The sequence below is a fragment of the Perca flavescens genome, chromosome 12, assembly GCF_004354835.1.
Source record: "Perca flavescens isolate YP-PL-M2 chromosome 12, PFLA_1.0, whole genome shotgun sequence".
NCBI lineage: Eukaryota > Metazoa > Chordata > Actinopteri > Perciformes > Percidae > Perca > Perca flavescens.
The window spans coordinates 18,450,347-18,464,581 of NC_041342.1; the positions used below are offsets into that span (position 1 = coordinate 18,450,347).

The 14,235-nt window shown below is 40.7% G+C and overlaps 1 protein-coding gene across 1 annotated transcript in view; it reads left to right on the top strand.

Moving 5' to 3' along the window:
- Positions 1-813: 813 nt before the first annotated feature.
- The window catches only part of colec12 (collectin sub-family member 12), a 34,540-nt gene continuing 21,118 nt past the window's right edge, over positions 814-14,235 (top strand). Inside the window, exons 1-2 of the mRNA XM_028594111.1 lie at positions 814-1,301; positions 4,883-4,933. Coding sequence (XP_028449912.1) covers positions 1,226-1,301; positions 4,883-4,933 — 127 coding nt within the window. The 5' untranslated portion in view covers positions 814-1,225. The remainder of the gene's footprint in view (positions 1,302-4,882; positions 4,934-14,235) is intronic.

The window sequence follows — 14,235 nt, forward strand, 5'->3', positions numbered from 1 at the left end:
TTTAGCCGGTTATAGTGGAGCGTTTGCAGCTAAAGAGACAGACATTTCCCCCAGGAGCTGGTAGAGACAAAAACAAAACAGAGCTAAAAGAGATTGAATGTTGGACTGATATTTATCAGCTGGCCAGAAACACGACTGTAAATGAATGATGTTGCTCCCTGTCTGATGGATGTGTAAATACTGTAGGTATATAACACATTCCTCATGTCTACAGCCTGTTGCTGCCTCCACGTGGCAAAACATATTAATTAATGTAGACCTGTGGTGCAGGCTCGAAGAGTTTCTCCATTTTTACATATTGAAAAATTTTGTAGTGGGCGTTGCACATTCATGTATAAGTCATTACGTTATTTTTAGATAATCACATATTTAAATACAACCTTAAATTAGACGAATTTCCATATAAAAATAGCCCATTTTGTATGAAAATAGTTACCAAGACAGAAACATTTTCGAAACCACCGAACCAGTGGCGGTTCTAGACCATTTCAAATATTTTTAGGTGTACCAAATATATTAATATATTAATGTTACATACCACCAACGCTCTATAGGTTTGGTTACATAAAAGATATTTACAATACTAACAATAAACACAAGAATACTCATTCAGTGTTAACCTACATTTTATTTATCACACATCAATGATTTCCCTCAAGGTGGGGTTAAAAATGTATGAAAATATTTGCCAGAGGGGGGGGGGGAACTGGCCACACTTTACACTTTACCCCCCTTCCCCCCTCACGCACGCACACACACACACACACACACACACACACACGGGTGCAGACGGTGCGCACAGATGTGGGAACACGTTGTTTCTCCTAGCAGCCCTACGGGCGCACCACTTCCTCTCACGTTTGGATTCCTTCACTTTTAGAGTTTCTCCGGTTACTGCTGCGGGTTACCACCAGAGTGCTGGACTAAGATACACCTCACCTCAGCATCTTTCCAAACTACCAGATAAATAAGAAGATACTTTTTTCCTCTTGCAACTCCTACTTGCATTCTCTACTTGCAAAGTTACTTAGCAAAGTTCATTCCTCTTTTTGCTGCACCAACTGAGCTGCGACACTGAAGTTACCTGCGCTGTAGGAGATCGTCCCCAGTGTAAAGAGTCACGGATGGAGCTTTGAATTCTTATTTCTTACTAGTACAAAAACAGTGGATATCGGCATACTCGAAGGTCTAAGGCGCTGTGCGCTCAAAGGGAACTTTGGGGCAAATGCCATTGCAATGCTGTGGATGTGACTTCAAACAACAGCTTCACAACGGTAGGGTCCTGTTAACCACAATGAAAGGTAGGCTCATTCAGAGGCATGCAAAAACAATTATTTAACAAAAATTAACACGCCGCGGTTTCGTTTATGATCACTTGGTCAGTTTTCTGCTTGCACAACATTCCTCTAGCACTTTCTTTGTCACTTTTCTGCCTCTTTCTCTGAGACAGAGACGTGAGGAATGCGTGGGCTACAACTCGCGTCTGACATCTGGTTTCAATTAGGGGACTCTGCATGGGATTGTTTTGCATCTGGCTGTTGCTGCACATCAAACACTAACCTACAATAACTGAAAATTCACAACAAAGCCAAAACATGATTATACCTTCACCAAGTCCGTATAGTCACTTTGTGTTAGTAATTAAATATTTAAATATTTACTTTTAAAGTGTTTTCTTTTAATTTTGTCTTGCGCTTGAACGCGTTAGGTCAAAGTTTGTCTTGGTTTCAAGAAATAAAGAGCACTAAAGAAAACGGGCTTAACTCCCGTGCGTGAGCGCTTTAATGTGGTACAACTCCGCGCGCATGCTCACCCGGACCCTTAATCCAATGACTTGCTGACTTTGACCACATTACATGGAGACCCAAAAGTGCATGGATCATGGTGGTCAGTGGTTAACAAATCATGAATTTCATTTATTTTAAGTTTGCCCAGATGTGATTCTAATGTGGTGACCCGGTGTTCGCTAAATTGCCTGACATTCTCACCCACTCAAAGGCCCTTCGTAGGTCAGCAAGCTCTGGTCCGTCACATATAAACACTACACGACTCCTGCCACCTTGCGGTCCGCCTTAGAATACTAATACAAAGCTCTGCATTGTGGGAAGGAATATGAACAACTCTCAGCTCTCAGAGTAATCTGTGATGTGACTGCCATGTTGGCCCCTTCCTGTTGCTACTGTAATTGCATTGAGAGGCAATGGGATTTAACATAATCACCATTATGTTTAAGTTTTCAGAGGACAGTAGTGGGAGCTTTTATTTCTTTTGTGGATTTGATTTATTCTAGATTTCTAGTTTTCTTGTTCTAGTTATTTCTTTTGTTTTATAAGAATCTGGCAGCACTGTAGATATCTTTATATAAGAATAGCTGTTGCTTCGGCTACAGGTAATGGGGTTTCCTAATAAATTAGAAATATAAGTAGGCAGGTAAACTGTAGGACCAGCATGCACCTGGAGGGTCTATTGTCTTTTACCAGAGCTACAGAAGTAGGGATAATGCTTTCTTTATTTTTTGTTTGCGTAATTGGTGTGGATAGATAAACCACAAGAAAAACGTCTTGTCACAAAGTCCACTTAACTTGTTTTTTTCTGGAACTTCTGGCCTTCATCAGTGGACGGAATTTACTCATCCACAGATGAAGGCCATGAGATGTGGTTAAAAGCTACAGAAAACCCAAGAAGAGAACTTTGTTATAAGAATTGTTTGTCAAACTGCAAAAACGTAATGTATGAACAATGGACTTCTTTTGCCTGCATCCAGTTTATTCCTGTGGCGCATCAGTGGCCTTCTGATGTCAAGCTTGTTTGGTTTTGATTATTGACTAATACTCACTACAGATATGAACACTAGCATGTTACAATGCGCAGGAATGCATGATAGTTAGTGTCATTTTCCATTTTCATAAAATTATATTGTGGTATGTCATCAATCCCAGTGAACACTTATTTGCTTGCTAGATGTCTAGGTTAAAGCCAAGCTAAATTTGGTTAGAAGGGGAGCGTTCTAGTTATAAGATATGACTATTTTTTCAACAGCATTTCGATAACTATATTCCAAATGAAGCAGGTGCTAACTATATCTTGAAATATTTTCATCAAAATGCTGTTTAACAGTTTAATAGTTATGTGTAACCCAGTTTTAACCATGATGCTTGAGCTATCCTTGACCTGACCTGCAAAATAACCCAGTGCTCACTGGAATCTGTTCCTGTGATGTTGAGCAATCATTCTTATGTATCATGGCCCCATACAGCAATATTCATCCCAAAATCACTCACACACTGAGTTTCTATTTTGAAATCCAGTCCGTTTTCAACCCCCTTGGTAAAATGCTATGAACTCCATTTCCCCGAATTGCTCTTTAAAAGCCAAACATACTTACGGTAACATTGTAATAGGACGCAATCATGTTGCTTGGAAAGTTTCACAAACAGGAAACAGAGTATTGGGGGTATTTGGAAAGGCAAATTCCTCAAGTAAGATGTGGTTTCAAATTATTTACAACTGTTTAGATTGTTCTTGTCACTTCATCTCGCTCTGCTCTCCGTCATGAGATGTCTGCTCAAAAGTTACTGTTATTTCTTGCACTTTTAAACCCCATAACAGTCATTTCTGAACATATTAAAAAAGAAGTGGCATGCCATACACCTCATATAAGATACTGTCCCATCAGCGTTTTTCATTCACCTGTTTTCACTATAAGGAACCATTCTATATTTCTCTGATGGACAGCCATTGCTCTCAAATCGCCACACTTCATTGCTTTTGGAATTTTAGATGAAGAGTATTTTTTTCTGAAGATGTTTGGGACATGTTCTCCTACTTAATTTTCACTGACCATGGATGATGACACAGAAAAACAAGCTTTCCCACAGACGCAAGAGTTGCTTGAAAGGAGACATTCACAGCACGTCAGGTCATGGGAGTAATCCCAAAAGTGAAAGAAAAGCAGAGTTTACTCTAAAGAGCTGAGCTAATCTGATCAGGGCAGGGTGTATTTTATGTTTACTATTAAGCACTGACTGCACAAAGAATAACTTCGGTGGACTGTAACACAGGGATGAAACAAATTCTCTATCATCGAGGCCATAAAAGCTTTGAAAAATAAATATTTAAAAATGACTAAATAAGACTAATAGGATTGAAATTGATTGTGAATGTTCATTCGTGATCTATTTTTTGTCCAACTACCGTTTCTAAGGTCAAGTTCCACTTAACTGCTTATACTGGAGCTTCCAACAGCATTCTCCATCAGCAGAAAAAGTTTGCAGAAAACTGAGCAACCTTCATCTGGTGATGAAGACTGTGAGAGCTCTGGAAAAAGCTTGTTAGTGGTCCTTGACTTCAGATTTTTTGTGTCTAAGTGTTCTAGTAACATTTTAAAAGTCCTTCATCCTTGGCATGTTTAATGTTGCGAGGCTTTGTTCTGACTGTCTGGAGGTTAAGAGAAGACCAAAGACGTTGTAGATGTTCCTGACTCCCTTGGTAAAGAGTCTGGACCAAGGGTTACACAAGGTTGTTTTGCCTCCTCCGCGGTGGCGTGGCTATACGTCATTCTGTACAACTTTGGGATACACTGTTTACGGCTGAGTGAATGTAATGTTACTTGGAGCTTTTGGTATATCTCTGTCCATGTACACGTGTTGTGCCAAGAGCTTCTCCGATTGGATTTTGTATTGTAACATATATAAGTAAAGACAACTGAGACTTATCAAGTTAAGTTAGTCAAATTAGTCTTTTTTAATTATTTTCAGTAGATGTAATAATATAAAGTAGTGCCCTAGTCTCTCTGTTTTTGTAATGTTTAAATGCAATATGACTAGTTCCATAGCTCATTGTATCTTTAATTTGTAATTAATTCCTTGTGTTCTCCCTCTAGACGACTTTGCTGATGAGGAGGAGGTGCAGTCCTTTGGTTATAAGAGGTTTGGTGAGTATTAATGGACTTCTTGACTTCAAGCTGTGAACTTAAAGGACCACCTTCACTGGTTTACATCCCTAATGGCACATCAGTGATGTGAATTCTACAAATGATTGCATAAAGAATATTTTCTTTAAATACAGTATTTTTCTTGGCTGTAATCCACTTACAATAATCCACAAGGCTGAAAGAAGACCACACCTCGTTTCCAAGAAACTAATTTATTTTTGCCTGCTGCTTTCATTTTTAGTTCTCTGTTATAACAGCAGTGGTTTATATGGAAAGGGAAACCGCAGCATCCTGGGTGTTCCTGACCAGTTGCCTGACTTTGCAACCTTATCAGCGTTTGAGTGTACTTTTCTATGCTCTTGGCACAAAACTACACATAGAAAATCTCAAGAATGGTTCTGCTGATTTCCTTTTCTTCTGTTTCTCAGATCCAAATTTTCCAGACGGATTCATAATCTCACTCACTCATCAGGCAATAAAAACGATACCCATGGCCAGAACCATGAGGACTTCAGCTGTGTTGGTAACACAGCTGTGTGAAGCATGTTTAAAAATGTTACGTTAACACATTCCTTGAGTTCAAGCCTCTCTCCTGACACAAGCCACAGTCATTTTCACCAAGAGAGATTTTATCAAAATATGCAAAACCTACTTTTTGAAAACTAGTCCAAGGTTTTTGCCTGATGTATTAAAGTGTGTCTTAAAAGACCATTAGGTTTATGCATCAATAGTCAATAAGAAAATTGGGGCCCAGGGTTAGTCTGGCTATCACCAGACCAAGCTCAAATTTTTAAGATTGAATATTAGTCTGGAGAGTCCGCTCTGTATTTTCTACTGCACAAAAGGCGAAGTTCAAATGACTCCGTACGCAATTGGATAGTCCTTCAACCAATCAGACCAAAGATCCGGGTGACGTAGCAGCAACAGCGGCATCAACGGGTTGCTGCCATGGAGTTCTGCGCTTCGGTGGCTGGCTTGATAAATGTAAACAAAAAGCTGCTTGGTCACTTCTCTATCAGCATAGTTTAAACCCGGCAATAGCGTGCCAGATGGATAAGCCAGTTTGTGATTGGTTCCCGCAAATTTGTGATGGAAGCAGGATAGATAAACGTACAGGTTTCCAGCCTGAGCTGCAGGGCGATATCAAATCGCCAGCAGATCGGGCTGGGTTTACCCAGTCTAGCCAAGGGTATTATGTAATTAACTTTTAAATGTTGGTATTAACACCGTAGTAAATTTTTTTTAAAGATTATTTTTATTGGGCATTTCCGCCTTTAATGATAGGAAAGCAATGAAAGGGGGAGAAGACATGCAGGAAATTGTCCCAGGGCAGACTCGAACCCTGGACCTTCTGCGTCGAGGAATGAACCTCTTTTTTTTTTTTTTTAAATAGGAACAGTGTAACAAAACAAGCCATATCTCTCTCTTAAATGCATGGATGTTTAATGTTGTCTTAATTGTTGCACAATTGATTTCAAATTGAAATCAGGCAATATCTGATCAAAGAACGAGTAAACATGTGGCCGGGTTGGCTCAGTGAGTAGAGTAGGCACACGTGTACTGTCTGAGAGGCTTATGCCTTGACGCAGAGGTCCAGGGTTCAAGTCCGACCTGTGATGATTTCCTGCACGTCTTCCTTTCTCACCTAGCTGTCTTATCAATTAACGGTGGAAAAGCCCCAAAAATAATCCTTTGAAAAAAATGACGAAGCTTTCTGTACAACCATTTGGTACTTTTTTCCATTACTCACCCCACGAGGCCTATGTTGGAAGATAACATACATAATTAGATAGCGACGATACATTTGTCACTACAATTTCCCAAATTTGGTTATACTTATAATACTTTTGTGAACATCTTTGCCACTCTGAACGTCCCACCGCGCAATAGTACACAGTTGCTTCCATGTTTATTATTGTATCCTTTGTTCTTTTGAGCATGCAGGTTTGATGGAATGCTGCCCGCCGGCGCCGGAGCGACTCCTGCCTCAGTGCCTTTATTAGATAGATATATAGATAGCTTTGAAGAACCATAACTTCAGTGTGATGTATTTGTGTCTCCTGATAACATTCTTCTGCTTCTGTCCCAGAACAGAGATCATGTTTCAACACTTTGAGGAGAAAAGGGTCACAGTGGACACTTTGGTTTAAGAGGTGTTTTAGAGTATGCGTGTCATCCAAACACCCAGCAGTCGTATGTCAGGAAGTGTGAGTGCAGTAGGAGTCCACAGTGTGTCGACATGATACATATGTGCACACGGCTTATTGCCTAACCACCGAAGGTGTGTGTTTAAAACTGATTTCAAGAATGTGTGATTCAGACAAGATTTATTGAACACATATTTATTCATAACATCTGTACTTTTTACTCTCGCTCCTTGACCTCTGGCTACTAAGCATCTGCACAGGAGCAAGGGTCAAAGGAACACTCCACCAAAAAATTTATCTGCTGAGTATCAAATACTTGAAACCTCTCAAATAACAGAACATGATGAAACTGGTGAACCATTCAGTGACCCTTATGCATCCTGCATGGAAGCATCTGCATTTGTTATTTCTCCGCTCATTGTTTTTTTTAAAGGAGTAGTTTGACATTTTAGGAATTATGCTTATTCGCTTTCGTTTCGAGAGTTAGATGATAATATCGATACCACTCTTCATGTCTGAGAGTGGTGTCGATCTTCTCATCTCAGCAGGAAATAGAGTAATTTCAGTAGTTTCAAATGTTGACCTGCTCCCTTCACATGTCATCTGTCTGTGACTTCCAAACATACTTGTGTGCTGGCAGAGAAATAAGTTTTATGCTTCTCGCATGTCCTCAGTACGGAAAGGAATGAGGTCCTTGACTCATTTTGACATCTGCTTTCCACAAGAGGTCTATTATCCCACTGAGAGTATGTCCAAACCTGAGAAGTTGCTGATCCACTTCCTGTATCCATACTGGAAGTTTATTCAGTCCAAAACTATATACTTTGAGAAAGAGAGAGAGGGGGAGAGTGAGACATTGTGGGCCTTCAGAGTCTATGCTTGAACTGTGCTGTGTCAGCAATGTGCCAAGGAAAAAGAGGGAAGAGGGGGATGGAAAAAGAGAACAAAATACAACCTGAAGTGGAGAAGATTCAAGAAAAAAAGTATTTATTTCTATATTTTACAACTTGGTGTTCCTCTGTGCCTTTATTAATATGCTTTATTATTTTCTGATTCAAGGGGGAAGCATTTGTCAACAGTTTTATTTTCGGCTGAGGAGTAGCATTCCTTGCTTGACTTATTTTTAGGAGCACAACAGCAAGTGGTTTTAATTTACGGGGACTTTATTACCAGAAAAGAATGTTTTCGGAATGCCTGCCTGTTACTTACAACCCCCTCCAGGACATGCATGCAGTTCGTGTTCTGTCGTCCTAATGAAAGATTACTCGCTTGTGTTTTGAATAAAGAGTGGAGTGAGTCGGATGAGAGAGGGAGAAAACATTACTGGATTACAAAGAAGTAGACTTTAACAACAAGGTAAAAAAAAGAGAGACAGATAAAACAACACAGAGCACTGCTGGGTTGACTTGTTGATCTTATCCCAGACCTGCAGATCTGCAGGAGCGGTCTGTGACTGGTCAAAAGGATGGTGGGTCAATCCCGGATTGACCAATGACAGGCAGGCGGGAATGCATCCCAGACACCACACAAATCACTGCGTCTCTGCAGGGGCAGGCGTACAGCATGCCATGAGGACTTCTGCTGAGTGTTGGCGGGTGAACAGGCGTAGGTCAACTGCAGGTCAGCTTAAAAACCCCTGCACTGAAGAGCAGTCCTTTGCTTAACAAAGCTGATAATGACTCAAATGCAGACGGTGATTAGAATAAGTCTGCTGGTTAATTTAAAAGTGACCGTAACCGACTTTTGGTTTTACATGGGACATAAACCATGGTCTCTTGAGTAAAAGTCTTGTGTTTGACCCATCCACCAACCCAACCTGTCTTTATATGCGTAGTTTGGCACTACTCTTGTTTGCCCGCAATAATTACTACAGCCCCTAGAGGTTGCCGCCTAATGACAATTGCAAATATGAGTCATTATAAGCAGGTTGCACAATCGACCTGAACGTCATTTTCTGGGTGAGGACGGTCTGTTGATCCTGGACATTTCTGTCAGGCATAATTTATGTCTGCTGCCATCATTGGTTACCAATGCAGGAAGTAATGTGCCCTTTATGTACTGTGACCGAGAGTAATGGTGCGTTCCCACACACTCCTTTCTCTCACGAGCATGGTCATGATTAACGCACACAACAACGTATATGTGTCGTTAAAGTCATATCGTAGAGAATTGGGGTGTTTTTTTACCTCGACAATCCGCTTTTCTCCATTTAGTGTTTTTATTTACTTGAGTGGAGTAAATAACAAATATGTGTTAAGAGTTTGTATGTGTGTACATGTGTGAATATCAGGGTGGTGAATGGGCCTGGAGTCATCTTACTTTCATACAGGAGACCAGAGTATGTGCTCTGTTGCAGACAAACAATTGGTGTCGGGGTTGTTTTCAACCCTAACCATAATTTTAGTTAGCTAACCTCAACCACCCTAACTCTACTGTAACCATATCTTATCCATTCCATACTTTCTGTCCCTAAGCAAAGCCTTTTGGCAACATTTGAATTGACATGAACACATATTGAGAAAAACTTAAATATAAATACATCTACATAAATCTAAATATGAGAGGAAGATAGAGGGAGTTACATTTGCAAGAAGCAGCACAGATGCAGTGCAGTCATTATTGGTGTTTTCAGCTAAGACTGCCAAATAGTTATTATGGAATGCCTGGTATCAAACATTGCACATTTTCATATACTGTGAGAATGGTATATGGAACAGCTTCAACTATTGCAAGGCTCCATTTGCTATCAAGCTGGTGGATCAATGAGCTACAGCTGGATTGACTTCCATCTTATCTTTATAGAAGGCACTTAAACACATACAGACAATGATATGCAGACATTAGACAAGGAGCTCCTATTAACTCAATATGTCAATGAAAAAGAATTTCAGATATAACACATGACAGTTCTGGAGTTGCACTGGAGAGTAAACGGTTTTATATATAGCCATAGTTGTTTTGACCGAAGTCGGCCTAACCACCTCATCACACTTCTTCAAACCACTCCATGCTACGTGTCCACGAGGGATACGTTAACATCTCATATGGTGTCTTCTTTCACATAATGGATGTTTGTTAAGCTTTTCTTTCCCAGCAGGTTTTGGCTCAGTCACAAGAATAACACATGCAAGTATTGGAAGTGTATGACTCCATTTTCTGTCAACAAGTCTCAGATAGGCTGAAAAAGTTCTGCATATGGCTCAGAGTTACACTTAATGAAGGTCTTCTGGCTCCAGAGAGGGCCAACGTCAACCTTGTTGCTTTCTCTCTTTAAAAAGACTACAGAAAGCTAGAATGAAAAACGTGTATTTTTCTTTGTTGTGCTGTGGGTCACAGTGCTCCTCACTATCCGACTCTTAGACCCGCCTGCGTTTGTTTCTCTGGCTGTGATTAGGTTGGCTCCACACCAGCACACCACTCACTGGTTTTCTTGTTTATGCTTTAGTACTTATATTTCTGGAGATACTGAAAAATGTCTGCATGTTGTGCAAAGAAGCCAGCCATGTAGAGTTTTTCCATTGAGCTCTCAAGTGTTTCAGATGACCGTTTCATGTGTTTGTATATTCACGTCTGCTGCAAAGGAAAATATCAGAATGACTCGGTCTGCCTGAACATACTTATAGCAGCTTTTTATGTCTGCAGGATTAAGTGTTAAGTAATTTGGTACAATAGTTCAGTGTTGATTCACCCACATTGAACAAAAACTGATTTTCTCACTTACTTCTTGAAGTATAGTAATATATGTAGTTTTGGTGCAATTTTTTATTTATATTTTTTACATTGGAACTACTTGAAAAAACAAAAAATCCATGCATTGTCAGTGACTTGAATGTTACCTGTGTGTACATGTGTGCAAGATGTTTTAATCATTCCCTATTAGCACTACTACACATCTGAAAAAAACAGTGAGGTATGTGGATTATCCAGATTCAACCTGTTCTTACTCTGAACTTGTAAAATATGGACATTTGGACAGTGGCTGTCAGCGTCTGAAGTGATGAAAAAAGCACCCTTCAGCGTGTTTGTAGAACGTACCGGGGAGAGCAGCATGTACACGGGGTTTAGCGAGTACTATGTAAGGGGGAAATTCCACGTAGGGAAGTGGGCCGGGACACAGGACTTTCACCCAGGAGACCGGGTTTCGTGTCCCGTGTGTGTCTTTAACCGTCCCGTTATTCCCGCGTGTCACGGAAGCCGCTTTCTTCTTTAACCGGTGTCACGGAAGCGTAAGCCCACCCATGACCTTTTCCTAAACCCACTTGTCCCATTATTCCCGCGAGTCACAGAAACGTAAGCCCACCCACGACCTTTTCCTAAACTCAACTGTCCCGTTCCCGCGAGTCACGGAAACGTAAGCCCACCCACGACTTTTCCCTAAACTCAACTGTCACCCACAAGCTTTTCCTTAACCTAATGATGCGTTCTTTTTGTCCACCGAAGTCGATCTACGAGTCATTTTTTGGAGTTACAAACCGGAAGTTGCAAAAAGAACGCCCCCGAGGTCGTATATACGACTCGTCAAGTCGTCTGAACACAGAGGACCCCGAGTTTGTTTCTCGTTTTTCGACACGGATGTGACGTCACACTCGAGCTACTAGTCGCGATTACAAGACAAAAAGAATGCACCATAACTGCGTCAAAAGGGACGCCAATAGTCCCGACCAAGCGTGTTTAGTTAAAGCGCGTTATATGACGCTAAAGGAGACTTTTAGCATCAATAACAACGACAAAGGCACCTGACCAAACGTCCGTATTTTACGAGATGGGAGTGAGAATGTGTTGCCAGATTAATTGGGATACTGTTTCTGGAAATGGATTTTGTAGTTGAATCTTAAACGTATACATTTTTTCATCAGCCTAATAATCTAAATGAATTGTCACCAGTGTCAGTCACATCCAAGCTATTTGCCATTCTTGTGACCATTTCTCTGTCACTATTTTTCTGGCTCTGGCACAGGCGGATGACAACTTATTCTTAGGATTATGACGTGATTAGTTGTTTTTGCAACTGTCGAAACAGCTGTCAATGAGCACAGCAACATATCGATATGACTTAACATTTGGAAATGTGGTCAGCAATTCAGAAGCCTTGAACCAGGCTAATTATTCAATGCTTTGAAAGCACAATGTTTTGTACTGGGTAGCCACAAAAATCTCAGAGGTAATATCTCCAAACCGTTAGCAGATGCAATTTAAACAGTCTGCGTGACTGTAGCACCAGCGTAAGTGAGAAAATGTGTTTTTTTGTGTGCTTTGGACAATTGGAATACTGCATCTCTTGATAAAATATGAGTTTAATAATACATTACATAACTTTCGACATGGACCATAGTGCAGCTACACTGGCCTGAGCTGGCAGTTAGTCCACCCTCTCTGTGGCAGCATCTTACCCCAAATGTAAAGCCAGACTTGGCTGGACGGCTGGCTCGGTCCACACTGTGTGGTTTTATCGGCTTTACTGGGCAATGAAGCTTGAAAGTGTTGTGCGGTGATGGGATGGAGTGCAGCACAGACTCAGCTCAGGCTGATGATCATCAGCTGGGTGCCGATTGTTGCTGATTCAGTGTCTTAAGCGCTTCCAAGGCAGGCCCACCCAGCAGGCGTGACCACACGAAATCCCAACTGCACAGATGTTCTGCGGAGTAAACTCCAGTGTTCAACTTGGCACCAAAGCAGCGGTTTTGGGTCCACATGAATGTATGATATATTCTTAACCCGCAGGACAAAATATGTCTCAGTTTATTTGTGTTCGTGTTGTTGTGGTGAGGTAGAGATTAGGAAGAGTCTGGCTTTTTGATTGATCTCATTGCGTCGGATTGTTAGATGTCTTCCAAGGCACAGATAGTTCTCTGTGAGGCTTAACTGTAGGAGCCATTATAAATAAAATCTTTCTCCAGACTGTGGTTACAATTATAGATTTGTTTGATATTGATGACACTTCCAATCCATATTTTACAAACAGAATGCTGCATGTTTTTCTTGGTAATAGGAAAATTAGTTGGACAAAAATGGGTTCTTGAGATCAGAAGCATAGCACAGTGCTTCTTGGAAGTTTCAGAAGTACAACATCCTGCAACTTCTTGCTTTACTAGACCGTCTTGTGCACTTTGCCTAACCCTGTAAATGACTTAAACAAGTGACAGAAACCATTTTATATCTAATGTGGGTTTTGTCATTGAAGTGGCCAGTGCTATCTCCCAAGTGGGTTTTGCTATAATAACCATATTTCTTGTGTTGGCAGACTACATCACTCACTGCGCCTTTGGAACCCAATATTAGCTATTAAGGACCTCTCACATTGGAGAGGTGCTTTTCATAATTGAGATTGGGTTTTTGAGCCAAACCTGGGTAACGTGCTTGGTCAGGACCCCTAGGCATCACTTTTGACGCTCTGCGTATCGCTTTTGCGTAATTTTTCAACGTGCTTGGTCAGGACCCCTTGCCGTTACTTTTTAACGTGCAGGGTAAACCCCTTTAGTTAGGGTTAGGGAAAGTCATAAGTTAAAGACGAGAGAAAAGATGCTCATGTGGTGTGAGTGTGACTGGCATGATTGAGGATCAACCCCCACTCTCTCTCTCTCTCTCTCTCTCTCTCTCTCTCTCTCTGAGGATCACATGGTCCTGTTTTACTTAAAATTACCTCATTCCAACATGCCAACACTGGAACATGAGCAGGAGGAGCCAGGGGGTCTTTAGTTCTCCTCTTAGGCCAATAAAGTTAGTTTATGGCTTCCATGTTTTTCTAAATTCATGGTATGATGGTAATTGAAACGCCTGTTTTGAAGGAGTGCATTTTCTCACTGTAAATGTCCTGCATTTTAGTTGGAAATGTAATAATTCAGATTGGGGTGAAAACGTTGCAATGCAAATAATATACATTATTTATTAGGACATAAAAGTAAGAACTGCTTGGAATTAAATGTGTTACTATTTTCAACCCTCACTCTTCTTCTCTTCTCTTGTTTCATTTTTGTAATAATGGATTATCAGGATGGACTGACCATGTTTAGTAGAACCACGGCATATTTATGTTGCATGGTCTTCTCAGCACAAGACTGATTAAATGGTTCTCCTCATTTCTGGTTCAGGCCCAGTTTTATAGTACAGTCATATAACATAAAAAGTAAAATAATCATTATTTAGAATGACAAGTGA